At 41.5% G+C, this 21,086-nt stretch overlaps 1 protein-coding gene across 1 annotated transcript in view; it reads right to left on the reverse strand.

Annotated features, from left to right (window-relative positions):
• The window catches only part of SIL1 (SIL1 nucleotide exchange factor), a 211,409-nt gene that overhangs the window by 57,861 nt on the left and 132,462 nt on the right, over positions 1-21,086 (reverse strand). Inside the window, exons 6-7 of the mRNA XM_028103714.1 lie at positions 20,201-20,392; positions 7,520-7,641 (exon numbers count right to left, since the gene is read on the reverse strand). Of these exons, the coding sequence (XP_027959515.1) occupies positions 7,520-7,641; positions 20,201-20,392 (314 nt within the window). The remainder of the gene's footprint in view (positions 1-7,519; positions 7,642-20,200; positions 20,393-21,086) is intronic.

A 21,086-nucleotide genomic window follows, 5' to 3' on the forward strand; every position in this document is an offset into this window, starting at 1 on the left:
ATAGTTTGTTAGGTGAATTGAGCATTTAAGGAAAGGTTTAAATATTTAATCCAGCATCTTCCAGTATTCTGAACCAAGAATGTTCCTTGGGAAAGGTAAACCACCACTAGCTAGATACAGAAGTTCCCCAGTTCTGCTTTGTTACTTATTATTTAAGTTTTAATTACAAATATAATATGGATTCATTGGAAGAAAAATGAAACAAAACAGAAGAGAAAAGAAAAAGCTTCCCTGCTGTTAGCGGCTTCATTCCTCCCACCGATTTTTGGTGGTTTCAGTTTTTATGTTAGGCCATTTAGTTTGTACCCTGAAACGTTCTAAAACATACCCTCTGTAAAGTTCTGTGGGTACCACAGAATTGGGAACCAGTTTCCAATCTCAAGAAGCTTTCAATTTATTAGGGAAAAGCAAAGAACTGGCATACACAGAGAATAATTAGATGTATTTAAGAATCAGTTTAGGAGTCCAGACAACAAACACTAATAACGTTGAAAAGATAGAACTTTGTGGGCTGGAGTTATGCAAGGAACAAATTAAGGAGGAGGTACTCAATAAATGAAAAACTTTGAAGGCAGCCACACAGAGGATGTGGAGGAGTCAGGGGCACATCACAGAGATAGATTCAAAAGAAATACTGAAGGGACAGGTTCATTAAGCAAAGTGGTGCCTCCCTCACCAGAATGTAGTCTTGGTTTCTGCAGTTGTCTGGGTGGCTGGTCAAGCTTACGGCTCATTTTCCATTTGTCATTAATTGCCATTTGAAAAAATGTATGAGACTTTGAATGCAGCTTTAAGAGCTACAGCTATCCAACTTCCCCGGGCCAATTTTGGCTAATATGCTAATCAATTTATCAGATATAAAATGGTTTGAACACCTTGCCTGCCACAGCAGGAGTGTGAACAACTAGCTCCTAGAGTCAAGAGGTCAGAACTAGTCCTAGGGGCTCAGATCTGGATTTCTATCAAATGCTGGCATCTCCAACGCCTGACCTCATCCTAATCTCTAACCTTCAATTTTCTGGGCCTTCAGCCAGGGGTGGGGGGCTCACACTTATTTCCACAACTTTAGTAGATTTTAAAGGGTCAAGGAATGGTATCTGAATCATCCACCATTACATCATTAATCATTAACAGCACTCACCACTCCGCCCCCATAACTATCTGGAAAAACACTTCATTTCCTAGGTATGAGCTTATTCTTTTATTTCTTCATTCATTATTTCCTAGCTTTCAATGCAAGGTTCTGTACTATATACTAGGGAGACAACAAGATGAAGACAGAAAACAAATCCTATCTTTCTCATACAGTCTAAGGTTATCAACAATTAACAGGTAGGGGCGCCTGGGGGGCTCAGTCAGTTAAGCATCTGATGATTGATTTCAGCTCAGGTCATGATCTCACAGTTTTGAGATCAAGCCCTGCATCAGGCTCTGTGCTGGGCGTGGAGCCTGCTTGAGATTCTCTCTCTCCCTCTCCCCAACCTCCCAGAAAAATAAATAAACAAGTAAGTAAAAATAAACAGGTAATCAAACAAAGATGTAACTGCAAATTGAGATGAATGCTGTGAAGAAACAAAGAAAATGTAAGAGGAATTTAAGATATGACACAGTTCAGAAATTTTATTAATATGAATATGTTCAATTACAACTAACAGAACAAAGACTACCAGTGATTTCTAAAAAACAAAGATGTTTATCTCTCACAACAAAAGTCTGGCAGTAGCTGGTTCCTAAATCAGAATAGTGGTTAAACGGTATCATAAAGGACCTAGCCTCCTTCTGTCTTTTCCCCTCTATTGTTTATTTCCTCAGCATGTTGGCTCTTTGTCTTGTGCTTCTTACCTCACTGGTCTAAGCCAGCTGCTATGACTGCAAGACAACTGCAATCAAGGCATGAAGGGGTGGGCAGGATCTCCTTACTATCTTTCTTTTTGTAAGAAAGCAAAAAAAGCTTTCCAGAAACCTTCTCAGGAAACATCTCTTTAGTCAGAACTGGGTCACATGCCCATCGCTAAATCAATCTACATCCACAAAGAATGAGATTATTGTTCTTGGTTCAGATTATTCGTTTCCTAGCACTGGGAGAGTGAACCCCCTCCCTGAACATGTTGCTATCCTTATAATATCAAGGTTCCTTAAAACAGATTTTTAAAAAGGCAAATAGTTTTTAGTAGACACAATAGTGAAAATAAAAATCCAAAAGATTCATTCACCAACTAAATAACTAAAATGGGATAAAGACGACTCAAATATCCCTCAAAAGTTTCAAGCCTGGGTAACTACGACAATCATACTGCCAAGAATAGATAAGAGAATGTGGGAGGAAAAACCTAGTTTGTGAGAGAGACAAAAATTAATTCCACTTTCTTCTCCTTGAGTTTGAGGTACAATCAGACAGTCTGGTAGAAATGGAGGACACGACTCGAGAGGAAAAGCTGGACTTCAACATAGAGATTGGAGTCACCCACAATGAGGCAGGATTTGAAACCACAGGAACAGACAGAACCACTGGGAGAGAAAAGGCAAAATGCCAGAAAAAATCTTGGTGAACAGCTATAATTAGGAGACAGTAAGATGATGATGCTGCCGTAAAAGGCAAGGAAGAAGGAATAATTAATTCCAGAGATACAAGAACCAAGGGACCACAATCACATGGCAGCCAAGGAGTAAAGTTTCTTCTTTTTTTTTTTTTTTTTAAAGATTTTAAGTGTTCTCTACACCCACTGTGGGGCTCAAACCTATAACCCAAGAGTCATATGCTGCCCTGACTGAGCCAGCCAGGCACCCCAAGAAGTAAAGTTTTCAAAGGAAAGTATTGGTCAACATTGTTGACTGCTACAGAGAAGTTAATGATTCCAAAACTCTTGAAAAATTTAAGGAACAGTAGGAACATAATGGTCATGTGCACTTACTTGGATCCCTTTTTGTCTACTCTTTGGAGGACTTTGGAAGGGAAGGAAAATATAGGTTGTCATGTTAGAGGCGATGGTAAGGTAGTGGTGGGAAGGGGTCAGTGGGTAACTGAGAACACTGTGGGCAAAGAGGAAGGAGCCTAGAGAGAGGGAAGGGGAAAACAGGAAGATGTGCAGAGGCTGAAGGTCACAATAAGGCTAAAAACCAGATTCAACAAGACAGATGAAAATGTGAATACGGAGGTGGTCAGCAAACATGAGATGTTGACAAAAATGGGTAATGAATTTCAAAATATCTAGCGGATAACAGAAGTAAAGATAAAAGTCAATACAGGTGAGAATGTTAATGCCCAGCAAACTCCCAAAAGCCATCAAGAAGGAGGAGAGCACTAAAATTCACTAAGGACGGCAGGGAAAAAATCTGGAAATTAGAGGCCAACAGAAGGAGATGGAAGTCGGCAATAGGACACTGGCCCAATGGTTAAAAATGAATTGGTAAGGGGCACATGGATGGCTCAGTCAGTTAAGCAACTAACTTCGGCTCAGGTCATGATCCCGGGGTCCAGGGATCAAGTCCCACATCGGGCTCCCTGCTCAATGGGGAGCCTGCTTCTCCTTCTCCCTCTCCCTGCTGCTCCCCCCGCTTGTGCTGTCAAATAAATAAAATCTTTTTAAAAAATGAACTGGTAAAACCTTAGTCGGATGAGTATAACCAAGGAAACCAGAGAGCCAACAAAGCATGGGATAAGGGGGTGCAGGGTCGGGAGTGGGGGAGACATTCATTTTATAAAGAGATGTAACTAACACAAAATCTGCTAAGGAGGTTCCAAGGCAGATACCAAGAGGAGAGGCTAGAACAGAATCCTATTTCAGGGATCCATCCTAACAGAACATAACTGCAGTATGACTGATGGCACATGTACATCCTTTTTTGTACCAGGCACAGGTTCGTGACTCTTGCAAACTGTGGACATTCAAACAAAAGTACTGCATTCAGTGAGAACCTACAATCCCATTTTATTGCATAATAATGCCTACATAGGCAGATCAGAATGTGAGTTACTAAAGATGGATATAAAACATGAAAAATGATGAAGACAGGGGCATCAGAACAGCAAAAGCCAGGGTTCCCTGGGGCAAGCACACCAGTTTCTTGATAATTTAACTCCTGACAGTTAAATGGTAAAGGCTACATATAGGGAGATAAGAGATAAACAAAAGTAGGCAGCGAGTAGTTTGGCGGAGAAGCCAAAGTACTTCTTACTTTGAGAAATAAAACCAAAACCAGATTACAGAAGGCTGCATGGGCTCTGAAATTCACAAGGCCTTTGTGAGACTTCTCACATAGAGAAGCACAATGACTTGTCCGGGACTCCAAAACTCCTGGTAGGTCAGACTGTAGACAGATACACACAGGTGCCCTCATGAGATGGTATCAGGTCAGGGAAAGGCCAGTGAAAATAAGTGACTTGAAGAATAAGAAAGGAGGTGGAATGAGAGAGAGAGAAGGCAAGAGGGGGGACATGGAGGATGGGGGGGAGGGGCAGTGAGATGGGAAAGCAGGGAAGAAAGGAAAGAAACCATGAAAAGATGAAGCTGCCAAAGCCATCAGACCCTTATCTATCTCCACATATCTTCTTATGCAAGAGCGTGACCTGCCTTATACAAAGGCAACAAACAGCAGAAAATGAGTGTCGGTGACCCCTAAATTAGTGTGAATAATATTTAAATAAGAGAACAGACTATTTCAGGAACCATGTAACATTCAGTGGTCACGTCAATTACATTTATGTCAACTCCTTCTTCTTGATCTTGGAATAATTGCTTCACGTTTAACACCAGGCAAGATATCTCTTTATCCACAGAATTGTGTCTGGAGGCTTTATTAAGCAATTAACCCAAGTAGGCAAATAAACACCCTCATGAAGCATCAAGATTAGCACAGAGAGATATATGCAGTAGAACATAAGCAGAAAAGAAAATGAGGAAGATAAAGCTTTGTACTGTGAAAACATAAGAAATAAAAATTGCCTTATACTGAAAACTTATAGTAAAAAGGACACATGATGAGCATGATGATGTTATACCACTTATCTCTGACAGGTGCTTTATATCTTCCATGGGACCTGTATATTATGTTACCTCATATTCATTCAACCTTATGAAATGCAGAAAATGGCTATCATTGCTTTTAGTTAACAGACGAAAAGGTGAGGCTTAGAAAGGTAAAATCACTTGTCCATGGGTAAACCATCAGTAAATAACAGACACTAGACTTGAACCTGGATTTTCTGACTCTTGGTGCAGTGGTCTGCCTCGTCCTCCCACATACTCAAACACCTGGACTGAATGAGCAGTATTCCTACCCATTAGCAGAAAACTGGAAGGAATGATATCTAAATAACACCCAAAACGCTGGGGACTCCATGATTCCACCATGCTCACTTCCCTTGAATGCCCTCTCGACAAAGAGCAACTTCATCCAATCACACACACATTGTGTGTGTGTGTGTGTGTGTGTGTGTGTGTGTGTGTGTGTGTGTGTGTAGGGAGCTGCAAAACCAACATAGAAAGAGTTACCTTGCACCAAGTTCCTCTTTGCATAAAACACTGACATTTTCATGATGTTTAAGGAGCCTGCTTTTGGCTTCCAAAAGCTCTGGCGCCATACCATGCCATCACTGTAACTGCCCTCCAGTGGGCCATCAAAAGCCCAGCTAGAACATTTTGAATATAGCAGTTTGCCTGCCACCAAAACACTAAGTTGCGATATTTTATATTTATCTCTATTTAAATTTTAGTGATGCTACATAAATGTTAACATGGTCTTATGCTAAAACAACCACGTATAAGTCTTAATAACACCACATAGGGGCACACCCCTGGCTGAGTTATGGCCTGCTAAGCAGGCCTAATGCATGCTTCTCAAGTTAGTCTCCTTTAAATAAGATGTGACACAAGATGTTACACAGTTTCCCCCAAGAAATGTGTTTCCAGAAGCAATGGCAAGGGACATGTAGTATAATTTGCTCATATTGAAAGTGTAAAGAAGGTACTTGGGATTATAGGAAAGAATTCCAAAAAGAGTCTGGGGAGAGGTTAATAATGTTTGATTTAGTTATTTCATGGCTTGAGAAACAAAAAGTGAGCTTCCATAAGTTCTCAAGCCTCTGAAGCTGTAAGGATAAGACCCTGGACTTCTCTCTAGGGCTGAAATCACAGCGACCTATGACAAACTCACAGATTCTCCACCCTTCCAGTAGAGGCACACACAAACATCTCCTTGGGCTTCCTGAGAGACTGTCTGGGCCTGGTAGGTGAGACCAAGGGAGGCAGAGTGCCCTGGAAGCCAAAGCCTACACTGTCAAAAATACAACCACAGGAGAACCAGGGCTTGAAGGTCTAAGCAGGTCCTGCAGGGTGCTCAGCTTCCCTCAGGAAACAATTCTTCCAGCCTTACCAGCTCTGCCCCTCAATTTACTAAGAAAAGACCCAGCAGCCTTTCACAGTGAGGAGACATCAGTCTGAGATTCTGATTAATAACAATAAGCAAGGATGAAAGGCAAAGGAAATCTTTACAAAACAAAGCCTACAATGGCAGAAATGTTTACAATAGCCTTTCTCCTGCAACATCTTAATCCCTGCACCCTAGCAGAGCAACCCCTAATAGCTACTACCCATGCCTTTGCACCAAGAATCAGAATACTGGTTCCTATTTTAGAAGCACAAATAGTCCTAAGAACAGATTTTCAAAAATGGGGACGCCTGGGTGGCTCAGATGGTTAAGCATCTGCCTTCAGCTCAGGTCATGATCCCAGGGTCCTGGGATCGAGTCCCGCATCAGGCTCCCTGCTCCTTGGGAGCCTGCTTCTCCCTCTGCCTCTCTCTCTCTGTCTCTCATGAATAAATAAATAAAAATCTTTAAAAAAAAATGGAAGGAACTGTGGCTCCAATGGACCAACTGCAGCTTGAAGACATCTTGACTTTTTAAGTATTATGATGTGGTGCCCACACATCATTCTGCATCCACTCCTAAGAGATGCTGTGTCCCCATTCCTCTTGCCTTATCATTCTTCTAGCATAAGCCAGACTAACTGAAATTTAAACAACTCCCAACCCAAAGAGTACAATAACCTGAATGCATGTTGACTGGTACCAGACAATAAGGAGAAGGCATATTCCCCCCAAAAGGCCCTCCTCAGTCAGGTTCAACATTTATTCATCACCAGATGTATCTTCATTGCAAAAGGATCAACTCTTAGAGTTCATTCCCTTCCACTCAACCAGCCATGGGTGGTCTAACTTTTTATTAGCTTTGAATGCAACAGAGAATGTGACCTAAAATACATTATTATATGTCTGTAAGATGAGAGGGAACAGAGAGTCACACATGATAACAACACGGTGAAAATTCTTATCTACTTGGAGTAAGGGCAGAATCAAATTCTTACCCTAGTTTCATTAGGATTGCAATGAAATGTGTATAGAGATGTGCAAGAGTTCAAGTGTAACCTTCTTCCAGGCCAATCAGGACAAAAGTAAAGCTAGACTTCACCTGAAAGGCACTAACAATCCTGGCCAATGGGATGTCCATCCACGCTGCTCACCTGGAAAAGGCAGCCCCCAGCACAAACGCAGCATACTCCTTCACCAGGGGCTCTGTGCTGTTCAGCCCATTGATCACCACTTGGAGGCCGCCAAAGGAAAGCAGGTCCTGTGCATTATCCATCTGCAACAAAGGTACAGCCATCAAGGAAAGAAGAGCCTTCTTATTGCCTTTCTTTTGGTTAGTATTCAAAAAAACCTAAAAAGTCAAGTAAAAAGCAATGGTGGCCATTGTGACCAACTAGAAAAGATCCGTAATAACAAATTAAATTCTTAAATTTGAGATTTCTGAATTCATCTAACATGATTTATGAGCACCTGTGTGCGAAATGGCTGAAATGGCACCTAGCTATTGCTTATGCCAAATATGTCCTGGAAAATTCTATAACCATAACGAATCACAAAGCTTGCTCCTAATGTACAAGCTGTTAACACAAAGATCTGGCATCATCAGGACTACTAAATGGTGCCATGCTTCCTGTTCATGTCCAGTCCCAGTACAAGTAATGGAAGCAGCAGACACTTAAAAGAAAAGAAGTCCTCTCTCTTTCTCACTTCATACAGTCTAAGGCTGACTGATTCTGAGGACATGTGTGATCACTTCTGCACAGAAGGACAGGAAGGGAGCAAGATGGCGGAGGAGTAGGAGACCTGGATTTCATCTGGTCTCAGGAATTCAGCTGGAGAGGGCTCAAACCATTTGGAACACCTACGAACTCAACAGGAGATCGAAGAAAAGAACAGCAACAACTCTCTGAACAGGAAAGCGACCACTTACTGGAAGGTAGGACGTGCGGAGAAGTGAATCCAAGGCGATATTCAGGATAGACGGCGGGGGACAGGGCCTCGGCCACTTCTGGCAAGTGATAGAGCCGCGGAGCACAAAATCAGAACTTTTAGAAGTTGCCTCCGCTGAGGGATGTCGCTCCAGTGGCTAAGCGGGAGGGTGGAACCCTCGTGGGACAGTGTGGTCTCAGGACCCTCGGGGTCACAGAAAGACCGGGGGTGCCTGAGTGCGGCAGAGCTCCCGGGTATCGGAGCGGGGAAGCCGGCTGCATAGATGGAGCCGAGGCGCAGGCTCTCAGCTCGGGGTTGCCATAAACTGTGATGGGCAACACAGTCGGGCCACTGCTCCTCCAGCAGGGACCCAAAAAGCGGCAGATCCGGGGAGACTCCCCTTCCTCCCCCAGGAGGAGCGGTGCGGGAGCGCACCGCAGGGATCTGCTGGGTTTGGAGACTCCACACGGGGTCAGGTGCCAGAGATAGAAACGCTCGGTCACAGGCCGGGTGAGCACGGAGTGCGGCCGGAGACCAGGGAGACAGGAGTGACTGACTGCTTTTCTCTGGGGGCGCACTGAGGAGCAGGGCCCGAGTTCTCAGCTCCTCCAGGGTGGAGATTGGGAGGCCTCCATTTTCACTCTCGTCCTCCAAAGCTGTATTGAAAGCTTGCAGGGAACAAAAGCTCCCAAGAGCAAACCCAAGCAGATTACTTAGGCCAGACTCACAAGGGCGGGGCAATTCCGCCTCCGGCAAAGACATTTGGGAACCATGGACACAGGCCCCCTCCCCAGAAGATCAGCACGAACAGCCCACCAAGACCAAGTATACCGATCAATGAGAACAGGAGAAGTCCAGTGCTAGAGGAATACTGCACATAGAATTCATGGCTTTTTTACCATGATTCATTAGTCTTTCAAAAGTTAATTTTTTTTAACTTCTTTTTTTTAATTTTTTTTCCCTTTTTCAACCAACATCTTATCCCTTTTTAAAAAAATTTTTTTATTTTTCATTTTTAGAGTCATATTCTATCGCTTCATACTAGTTACCTTATTTTTGGCATATATATATATAAGTTGTTCTCTCTTTAAAATTTTGAGATACAGTTTCCTCTAACATCAAAATATACCCTAAATCTCCAGTATATGGCTTTGTTCTAGTCTCCTGCCTGATCCCATTCTCTCCCTTTCTTTCTTTTTTTTTTTAATCCTCTTCTTTTTTGAAACACTTTATCAATTCCTTTTTAAAAAATTTTTATAATTTTCATCTTTACAGTTATATTCCACCCCTTCATCATATCAACCCTTATTTTGTATATATTTAAGTCTTTCTTTCTTTAAAATTTTAGGAGGCACTTTCTTCTAACAGACCAAAATACACCCCAAATCTAGTCTGTGGCACTGATCTATGCACCAGCCTGATCATATTTGATCATATTCTGTATTTTTTGTTTTGTTCTGTTTTTGTTTGTTTTTATCTTTTTCTTTTTCTTTTTTTTCCTCTTTATTTTGTCTTTCTTTCCCTTTCTTTTCCCCTGGTTTCAGGTCTTTTCTGATTTGTTTAGAGTATATTTTCTGGGGATGTTGTTAACCCATTAGCATTTTGTTCTCTCATTCATCTGTTCTCCTCTGGACAAAATGACAAGATGAAAAAAATCACCTCAACAAAAAGAACAAGAGGTAGTACCGTCTGCCAGGGACCTACTCAATACGGACATTAGTACAATGTCAGACCTAGAGTTCAGAATCATGATCTTAAAGATACTAGCTGGGCTTGAAAAAACCATGGAAGTTATTAGAGAAACCCAACTCTAACCAAGTCGAAATCAAAAAGGCTATTAATGAGGTGCAATCAAAAATGCGGGCACTAACTGCTAGGATAAATGAGGCAGAAGAGAGAATCAGCAATATAGAAGACCAAATGATGGAAAATAAAGAAGCTGAGAAAAAGAGAGATAAACAACTACTGGATCACGAGGGCAGAATTCGAGAGATAAGTGATACGATAAGATGAAACAACATTAGAATAACTGGGATCCCAGAAGAAGAAGAAAGAGAGAGAGGGGCAGAAGGTATACTGGAGCAAATTATAGCAGAGAACTTCCCTAATGTGGGGAAGGAGACAGGCATCAAAATCCAGGAGGCACAGAGAACCCCTCTCAAAATCAATAAAAATAGGTCAACACCCCGACATCTAATAGTAAAACTTACGAGTCTCAGAGACAAAGGGAAAATCTTGAAAGCAGCTCGGGAGAAGAGATAGGTAACCTATAATGGTAGAAACATTAGATTGGCAACAGACCTATCCACAGAGACCTGGCAGGCCAGAAAGGACTGGCATGATATCTTCAGAGCAATAAACGAGAAAAATATCCAGCCAAGAATATTATATCCAGCTAGGCTGTCATTGAAAATAGAAGGAGAGATAAAAAGCTTCCAGGACAAACAAAAACTAAAGGACATTGCAAACACGAAACCAGCCCTATAAGAAATACTGAAAGGGGTCCTCTAAGCAAAGAGAGAGCCTAAAAGCAGCATAGACCAGAAAGGAACACAGACAATAGACAGTAACAGTCACCTTACAGGCAATACAGTGGCACTAAATTCCTATCTTTCAATAGTTACCCATGTAAATGGGCTAAATGCCCCAATCAAAAGAGACAGGCTATCAGATTGGATTAAAAAACAAGACCCATCGATATGCTGTCTGCAAGAGACTCATTTTAGACCCAAAGACACCCCCACATTGAAAGTGCGGGGATGGAAAACCATTTACCGTGCTAATGGACACCAAAAGAAAGCTGGGGTGGCAATCCTTCTATCAGACAAATTAGATTTTAAACCAAAGACTGTAAAAACAGATGAAAAAGGACACTGTATCCTACTTAAAGGGTCTATCCAACAAGAAGATCTAACAATTGTAAATATCTATGCCCCTAACATGGGAGTAGCCAATTATATAAGGCAACTAATAACAAAAGCAAAGAAACACATTGACAACAATACAATAATAGTGGGGGACTTTAACAACCCCCTGACTGAGATGGACAGATCATCTAAGCAAAAGATCAACAAGGAAATAAAGACTTTAAATGACACACTGGACCAAATGGACTTCACAGACATATTCAGAACATTCCATCCCAAAGCAACGGAATACACATTCTTCTCTAGTGCCCATGGAACATTCTCCAGAATAGATCACATCCTAGGTCACAAATCAGGTCTCAAACGGTACCAAAAGATTGGGATTATTCCCTGCATATTTTCAGACCACAATGCTTTGAAACTAGAACTCAATCATAAGAGGAAAGTTGGAAAGAATTCAAATACATGGAGGCTAAAGAGCATCCTACTAAAGAATGAATGGGTCAACCAGGAAATTAAAGAAATATTAAAAAAATTCATGGAAACCAATGAAAATGAAAACACAACTGGTCAAAAATCTTTGGGATGCAGCAAAGGCAGTCCTAAGAGGAAAATATATAGCAATACAAGCCTTTCTCAAGAAACAAGGAAGGTCTCTAATACACAACCTAACCCTACACCTAAAGGAGCTAGAGAAAAAAACAGCAAATAAAGCCTAAACCCAGCAGGAGAAGAGAAATAATAAAGATCAGAGCAGAAATCAATGAAAGAGAAACCAAAAGAACAGCAGAAGAGATCAACGAAACTAGGAGCTGGTTCTCTGAAAGAATTAACAAGATTGATAAACCCCTGGCCAGACTTATCAAAAAGAGAAATGACCCAAATCAACAAAATCATGAATGAAAGAGGAGAGATCACAACCAACACCAAAGAAATACAAACAATTATAAGAACATATTATGAGCAACTCTATGCCAGCAAATTAAATAACCTGGAAGAAATGGATGCATTCCTAGAGATGTATCAACTACCAAAATTGAACCAGGAAGAAACAGAAAACCTGAACAGACCTATAACCACTAAGGAAATTAAAGCAGTCATCAAAGATCTTCCAAAAAACAAAAGCCCGGGGCCTGATGGCTTCCCAGGGGAATTCTACCAAACATTTCAAGAAGAATTAATACCTATTCTCCTGAAACTGTTCCAAAAAATAGAAATGGAAGGAAAACTTCCAAACTCATTTTATGAGGCCACCATTACCTTGATCCCCAAACCAGACAAAGACCCCATCAAAAAGGAGAATTACAGACCAATATCCTTGATAAACATGGATGCAAAAATTCTCACCAAAATACTAGCCAATAGGATCCAACAGCACATTAAAAGGATTATTCACCATGACCAAGTGGGATTCATCCCTGGGCTGCAAGGTTGGTTCAACATCCGCAAATCAATCAATGTGATACAATATATTAACAAAAGAAAGAACAAGAATCATATGATCTTCTCAATAGATGCAGAAAAAGCATTTGACAAAGTACAGCATCCTTTCTTGATCAAAACTCTTCAGAGTATAGGGATAGAGGGTACATACCTCAATACCATAAAAGCCATCTATGAAAAACCTAGAGCGAATATCATTCTCAAAGGTCAGGAACGTGGCAGGGATGTCCACTATCACCACTGCTATTCAACACAGTATTAGAAGTCCTAGCCACAGCAATCAGACAACAAAAAGAAATCAAAGGCATCCAAATCGGCAAGGAGGAAGTCAAACTCTCACTCTTTGCAGATGATATGATACTTTATGTGGAAAACCCAAAAGACTCCACCCCAAAACTGCTAGAACTCATACAGGAATTCAGTAAAGTGGCAGGCTATAAAATCAATGCACAGAAATCAGTGGCATTCCTATACACCAACAACAAGACAGAAGAAAGAGAAATTAAGGAGTCGATCCCATTTACAATTGCACCCAAAACCATAAGATACCTAGGAATAATCTAACCAAAGAGGCAGAGAATCTGTACTCAGAAAACTATAAAATACTCATGAAAGAAATTGAGGAAGACACAAAGAAATGGAAAAACGTTCCATGCTCATGGACTGGAAGAACAAACATTGTGAAGATGTCAATGCTACCTAGAGCAATCTACACATTCAGTGCAATCCCCATCAAAATACCATCCACTTTTTTCAAAGAAATGGAACAAATAATCCTAAAATTTGTATGGAAGCAGAAAAGACCCTGAATAGCCAGAGGAATGTTGAAAAAGAAAAGCAAAGCTGGCAGCATCACAATTCCGGACTTCCAGCTCTATTACAAAGCTGTCATCATCAAGACAGTATGGTACTGGCACAAAAACAGACACATCGATCAATGGAACAGAATCGAGAGCCCAGAAATGGACCCTCAACTCTACGGTCAACTCATCTTTGACAAAGCAGAAAAGAATGTCCAATGGAAAAAAGACAGTCTCTTCAACAAATTGTGTTGGGAAAATTGGACAGCCACATGCAGAAGAATGAAACTGGACCATTTCCTTACACCACACACCAAAATAGACTCCAAATGGTTGACAGACCTAAATGTGAGACAGGACTCCATCAAAATCCTAAAGGAGAACACAGGCAGCAACCTCTTCGACCTCAGCCACAGCAACTTCTTCCTAGAAACATCGCCAAAGGCAAGGGAAACAAGGGCAAAAATGAACACTTGGGACTTCATCAAGATAAAAAGCTTTTGCACAGCAAAAGAAACCGTCAACAAAACCAAAAGACAACCGACAGAATGGGAGAAAATATTTGCAAATGACATATCAGATAAAGGGCTAGTATCCAAAATCTATAAAGAACTTATCAAACTCAACACCCAAAGACAAATAATCCAGTCAAGAAATAGGCAGAAGACATGAACAGACATTTTTCCAAAGAAGACATCCAAATGGCCAACAGACACATGAAAAAGTGCTCCACGTCGCTTGGCATCAGGGAAATCCAAATCAAAACCTCAATGAGATACCACCTCACACCAGTCAGAATGGCTAAAATTAACAAGTCAGGAAACGACAGATGTTGGCGGGGATGTGGAGAAAGGGGAACCCTCCTACACTGTTGGTGGGAATGCAAGCTGGTACAGCCACTCTGGAAAACAGTATGGAGGTTCCTCAAACAGTTGAAAATAGAGCTACCATACGATCCAGCACTTGCACTACTGGGTATTTACCCCAAAGATACAAATGTAGGGATCCGAAGGGGTACGTGCACCCCGATGTTTATAGCGGCAATGTCCACAATAGCCAAACTGTGGAAAGAGCCAAGATGTCCATCGACAGATGAATGGGTAAAGAAGATGTGGTATACGTACACAATGGAATATTATGCAGCCATCAAAAGGAATGAGATCTTGCCATTTGCAACGACGTGGATGGAACTGGAGGGTGTTATGCTGAGTGAAATAAGTCAATCAGAGAAAGACATGTATCATATGACCTCACTGATATGAGGAATTCTTAATCTCAGGAAACAAACTGAAGGTTGCTGGAGTGGTGAGGGGTGGGAGGGATGGGGTGGCTGGGTGATAGACATTGGGGAGGGTATGTGCTATGGTGAGTGCTGTGAATTGTGCAAGACTGTTGAATCACAGATCTGTACCTCTGGAACAAATAATGCAATATATGTTAAGGAAAAAAAAAGAAGATAGCAGGAGGGGAAGAATGAAGGGGAGTGAATCAGAGGGGGAGACGAACCGTGAGAGACGATGGACTCTGAAAAACAAACTGAGGGTTCTAGAGGGGAGGGGGGTGGGGGATGGGTTAGCCTGGTGATGGGTATTAAAGAGGGCACGTTCTGCATGGAGCACTGGGTGTTATACACAAACAATGAATCATGGAACACTACATCAAAAACTAATGATGTAATGTATGGTGATTAACATAACGATAAAAAAATTTAAAGAGAAAAAAATCTGCACAGAAGTCTCTCGCTCAAAAGCTGTACTCTAAGGCCTGTGTTACTGGCTAGTAGCTATTATTGGATAGTGCATAACATTTCCATAATCAAATAAAATTCTATCAAATGGCACTGGTCTAGGCTACCCTTTAAGGTCCAAAGCCCCAAGTCTAGACTATTTCCCTTTTATTCAATAGGGAATCTCACTCCCCAGGCTTCCTTAGTATCCTAGAACAAGAAAACTCAACTTGTTCAGGATGGTCACTGGAAGGGCGCCTGGGTGGCTCATTCGTTGGGCGTCTGCCCTCAGCTCAGGTCATGATCCCAGGGTCCTGGGATCGAGCCCCGCACCGGGCTCCCTGCTCAACGGGAAGCCTGCTTCTCCCTCTCCCGCTCCCCCTGCTTGTGTTCCCTCTCTCACTGTCTCTCTCTGTCAAAATAAATAAAATATTAAAAAAAAGAAAAAAGAAAAAGAAAGGTCACTGGATCCTATTTTCTCCATGTATGTCCATGGAAATACCTTTGTTGCTACAAAGACTGCCTCTTGCCCACAGTCTGATCCCACTCTACAAATCATCAGGAAAATGCAGGAAGCTAGCCCAACACCGTGACTACTATCCACCTTTTTCCTCCAGATGCTCCTGTTTCCTACCTGACTGTGCCTTTCCAAACTAGACAAAGACTCTAAGAGAGAAATTGAGTTTGAAGGACTTTGACTCTGCCTGTTTCTGGGTGGACCTAGACTGTTTTCACCACTTAGAAGATCATTTTTATAAATTCTGATATAATCTCCACAAAAACAGGGTTTTTTTCTGCCTGACAATTGTTGCAGATCCAGTGATTAGAACAGTGCTGAGTGTATTCTTAGGTGCTCAGTAAGTAACTGTTAAACCAATGAACAAATACGATCAGAAAAAAACGTTACTGAAATAAACTCCACAGTGAGTAAAAAAGGCAACCCGGGGCATCTGTGCCAACAAAATGGATGGGTCTCTGATACCAGAGACCTGAAAAGATGGCCAATCCAGGGTCCTGAAACAAGTGTGGAGTCTGCTCTCCCATAAGGGCCCCCAAGACAGGGCTGGGATTTTTCTGCCTCAATCTGTCCTTATGAAAAGGAGTTATTACTGGACCATAGGCCAGCCAACTAGGGAGACTCAGAGCTGGGTGTTTGGCTGATGTAAGTACAAATAATACTTCATAAGCCTTCCTTTCTCACACACTCTAGTTTTAAAATCTAAGGACTCACTGCCTCTTTTTGATCCTTCCCCCCTCCAAGTTTTCTGGATAACAAAGCCATGGCTCAGAGTCCTGTCATTCAGTGCCTGGGTGGCTACTTGTCAAAGCTGGTAGGAGTTCCTAATGGAGTGGCTGCCAGTCTAACAGCCCCAAAGCAACACAGAGTCACAGAGGTTCTGTTGCAGATGTAGTTTATCTTTATTACTACAAAGACAATTCGGGATGTTATAAATTCTAACATTTATATAAGCACCTCAACCTTTTCAATATGTTTTCTCATTTGTTATTTCACTGAAGATGAGGAAGAAAAGTCATTCTGCCCACTGTACACTCAAGATTAAGCTCCAAAATCTGGGCCCTGCTCAGCATCACACAGGAGAAGGCATGATCAGGTCCCAGGTCTGCAGCTCCACATCTAGGTCTGGGGCCACAGCTTTCTCCAGGCTGCCTTTAGGACAGGGTGAGACAGGTAGACAGAAACTCAAGGCAGAGGGAGGGAGCACATGGGGAAGGGCATAGTAGGAACTGTGCTAACACTCCAGAGGAAAAGAGAGAACCAGAGCACTGGCCAGACAATCAGAGAACAGGAAATAGAGAAAGGGAGAAACTATATTAAATAACTGAGGAGACATTTGAGGAAAGGCAAACACACTGCCCTAGGGTACATGGGGCAGACAGAAGCCACACCTCATAAGTAATTCACAACCTTTTTCCAAACAGAAGGTTTTGCTTTTCATAGATCCTGTTTAATAATTCCAATATGGCTGGGGCGCCTAGGTGGCTCTGTCGATTAAGCGTCTGACTTTTGATTTCGGCTCAGGTCATGATCTCAGGGTTGTGGGAGCGAGCCCCACATCGGGCTCTGTGCTCAGTGAGGAATCTACTTGAAATGCTCTCTCCCTCTGCCCCTCACCCCTCCCACGTGCACATGCACACTCTCTCTAAAAAAAATTAATCTTTATAAAAATATAGAAATATATTAATTCCAATATGGCTGTGAGGAATCCTTGGTCAGATTTAGTTTGGGTCTTTGAACCCCATGGCTTCTCAAAGCTTCTATTCAGTGAGTCTAGAACAGCAGTGGACTGGTGAAGTTCCTGGCAACAGAAGTCCTATCTTCCACAATGCTAGCACTAAATTACCCGAATTCCCCTCACAACTAGAATTAAAGGTTAAGTTGTGTCTTCTTTAATTCCCCCGTGAAATCACAACTCAACCTATTGCATGATAGCCTGACATACCAGCCCAAAGCAAAGACCTTGTACTTCCAATCCAAAGGCCGATGACTCAGAACATTTATGACTCTTCTGCCAAAGAGAGCAAGTTTGGCTTCACCAGGGAACCGGTTCTTGGTCTGACCTGAGACCGAGTTAGGTGATGTCGAAGAAAGTGTTTACCCCACCTAGTAACTCATGAAAGCAGAATAGAACGTCACCCTAGAGACAACACTGTCAGATAACTGGCTGACTTGCATGGAAAAAAAAAATTTTGTCAGGGCCCTGCTAGCCTCCTGTGTACTCACTCCCCTCTAGGTATGATCAGCTCTCCAGTTATTTTGGCCTTTTATGCTCAACTAAAGGAAGAGTCTATAGAAACCTGATACCTAAAGATCCACCCAAGTATGTTACATGAGAAAAAATAAAAGCTGCCAAGATCAGAGCAGGACTAAGTTGGCCAATAACCCCTAAGATCCTTAATCCTTTAAATATCTGTAACGGAAAAGCTGTTGGAATTCTTGTTTTTCACCCTGGAGAGAAACACAGGAAAGAGGAAAGAGAACTCAGGCCCACTTTCTCTCTAAGAGGATCACAGACCTGCTATTTGAGTCCTGAGAAAGAGTTACAAGCAAAGAAAGAAGATGAAGAGGCTGCATCATAATTCCTGCAGATACAGTATACACTCATCCTCTCTCACCACAAAGGCTGGCAAAATCAGAAAGAAAGAAAGAATGTCTTTTAGCCTAGTTTATAGAGAACAAGGATGCAGTCATGTGTGGGAGGATGTTGAAGATCTGTGTCTTGATGAGGATCTCAAACAAGCTTTTGATTATGATTACACAGTCTTCCTGGGCCACCATCGTCCCTAGTCTGAATTACGGCAATAGCCTCCTATCTGGTTTCCGTGCTTCTACCCACACCCCCTGCCTCCAGTCTAATTCTCAACAAAGCAGGTGGAGGGATCCTTTAAAAAGAAGTCAGAGCATGTTGTTCTTCTGCTCAACAGCCTTTAATAACATCCAGTTTCATATTCTTTTCCATGCTCGACAAGGCGGTCTATGATCTTCCCCCCATTATCTAAGTTTCATCTACGTCCCTCTCTCTTCTTTTCGCTCCAACCACACACTGACTTGTTCTGATCCCACAGACACACTAGACACGCTCCCACCTTAGGGCTTTAGTACTTGTTGTTTCTCCTGAGATGCTCCCTTCCAATACTGCCAATCCTTACCATGAACTACTTTTTATTTGCCCATAGTATTTACCAACTTTAAATACACCATCCATAATTTACTTATTAGTTATATTTATTTATTTATTTATTTTTATTGTTATTAGTTATATTTATTATCTATCTGCCTCTGCTAGAAGCTAAGCTCCAATTTTGTTCACAGATGTATTTTAAGTGCCTGAAATAGCTCTTGGGACTTAACAGGCGTGCAATAAATTAATTTATTGAATAAATAAACGACTTCTCTTGCTCCTTCTCCTTAGATCTACCTATGTCTTTTTGAGCTTCATTCAAATGATTCCAGTATCCTAGAGGAGACAGAGTGACCAAAAGGTTAAGAGCTCAGTTTAGGGTCAGACAGACCTTGTTGCAAATCCCAGCTCTACCACTCACTAACTGGGTGACCTTGGGCAATATCAGGTCTGACCTGTGTCCTATTTGCCTCAGTGATAAAATGGAACTAGTAACAGGGCCCATAAGGCAGCTGTGGAAGTCAATGAATTGGTTATGGATAAAGCACTTAAGTGCCTTGTCTATGACAATGCTCAATAAATATTAACTATTATAATTATGGCACAAGTGTGATCAGTCCTTTCCCTGCTGCAAACTCTCCAATGGGTCTTAAAATCAAGGATAAAATCATAAAGAGTGTGATATTCCCAATTGCATCTCTCTGAATCTGTAACCTTTCCACTTTATCTATCCTACCCTACCCAGTATTTCCCAGGCCCTTACTCTCTCCAAGCTCTTCTCAACCTCAAAATCTTTGCACATGCTGTTTCCTCTGCCTGTGGAACTCTGATTCAAGGGTTGTCAAACTTTTTCCAAAGGCCCTGACAGTAATGATTTTGGCTTTGTGAGCCATAGGGTTTCTGTCACAACTCTTCAACCCCTCACTGTAGCATAAGAACAGCCCCAAACAATAGAACAATACATGAAGAAACAGATGCGGCTGTGTTCCAATAAAACTTTATCTACAAAAGCCTTCCCCAACACCTCTGACTAGGCTAAGTTCCCCCATTATATATTCCAACACTACTCTCTGGAGCCCTTACCACAATCTTAAGTTTAAATTATCTCATTTTATTGTTCATTGTTCAAGATTTAACTGTTCCCTCTTCCAGACTATAAGCTACATAAAACAGGGACCATGGCTGTTTTGCCCCTGCTGTATAACAGGTGTTGAAAAATAATGGACGTAACACTGCAAATGAAAAAGAGGTTGGCCCTTTCTTCTAGAATGTATCTTATTATAATAGCTATTGGCCTAGGTTAAAAATACTAGACGCCCTGAGAGAGGAGCAAAGATGCTGATGCTGTTTTCTTAGGATTTAGGGCAGGAAGGTTTGCAGTTGAAGATGTTACTTAAAAGTCAGATTTATGGACAAAGAAATACGATACCTGATGGACATAATATTCGAGATCAAAGAGTGCAGCAATCTTCTCTTCTAGGCTGGAGCTGGAACTATTGAACTTGTTGATCAGTCGTACCATGATCTGCATGTCAGTCTCAATGACAACATTCAGCTCCTCAAAGTCCTTTTTTAGTTCCTCGATGGGGCGAAAGAGTCGTTTAACCTTGGCCTGCCTTTCCTAAAATAATTGAAGCAAAAAGATAATTAGATCAATTGGAGACATCTCCCCAAGACAGTTGTCACTTATCATGGATGCCCATTCTCAAGGAATTACTGCTCCAGGATTCAAAACCTTCTTTCATCTGTACTATCAAAAAATCCTCCCACAAGAATACCTCACTTTATTGCACTTCACTTTGTCAAACTTAGAGCTGTTACTTTTTTTTTTTTTTTTTTTTTACAAATTGGAGGTTTGTGGCAACCTGCATTTAGCTACTTTCTCAGCATCATTTTTCCAACAGCATTTGCTCACTCTGTGTCTCTGTGTCACATTTCGGTAATTCTTGCAATATTCTGAACTTTTTCATTATTATATTTGTCATGGTGATCTATGATCAGTGGTATTTGATATTACTATTGTAGTTGTTTTGGTGTGTCACAAACCACACCCTTATAAGACAGTAAACTGATAAATGTTTTGTGTATTCTGACTGTTCCACTGATAGGCAATTTCCCCATCTCTCTCCTTCTTCTGGGACCTGCCTATTTCCTGAGACAATGATTTTGAAATTAGGCCAATCAATAACCCTACAATGGCTTAAGTATTCAAGTGAAAGGAAGAGTCTCATGTCTCATTTTAAATCAAAAGCTAGAAATGACTAGGCTTAGTGAGGATGGCATGTCAAAAGCTAAGATAACCAAAAGACAGGCCT

Source organism: Eumetopias jubatus, unplaced genomic scaffold (assembly GCF_037043125.1).
Source record: "Eumetopias jubatus isolate StellerSeaLion01/CBP00866 unplaced genomic scaffold, mEumJub1_p1.0 scaffold_5, whole genome shotgun sequence".
In the NCBI taxonomy this organism is placed as follows: Eukaryota; Metazoa; Chordata; class Mammalia; order Carnivora; family Otariidae; genus Eumetopias; species Eumetopias jubatus.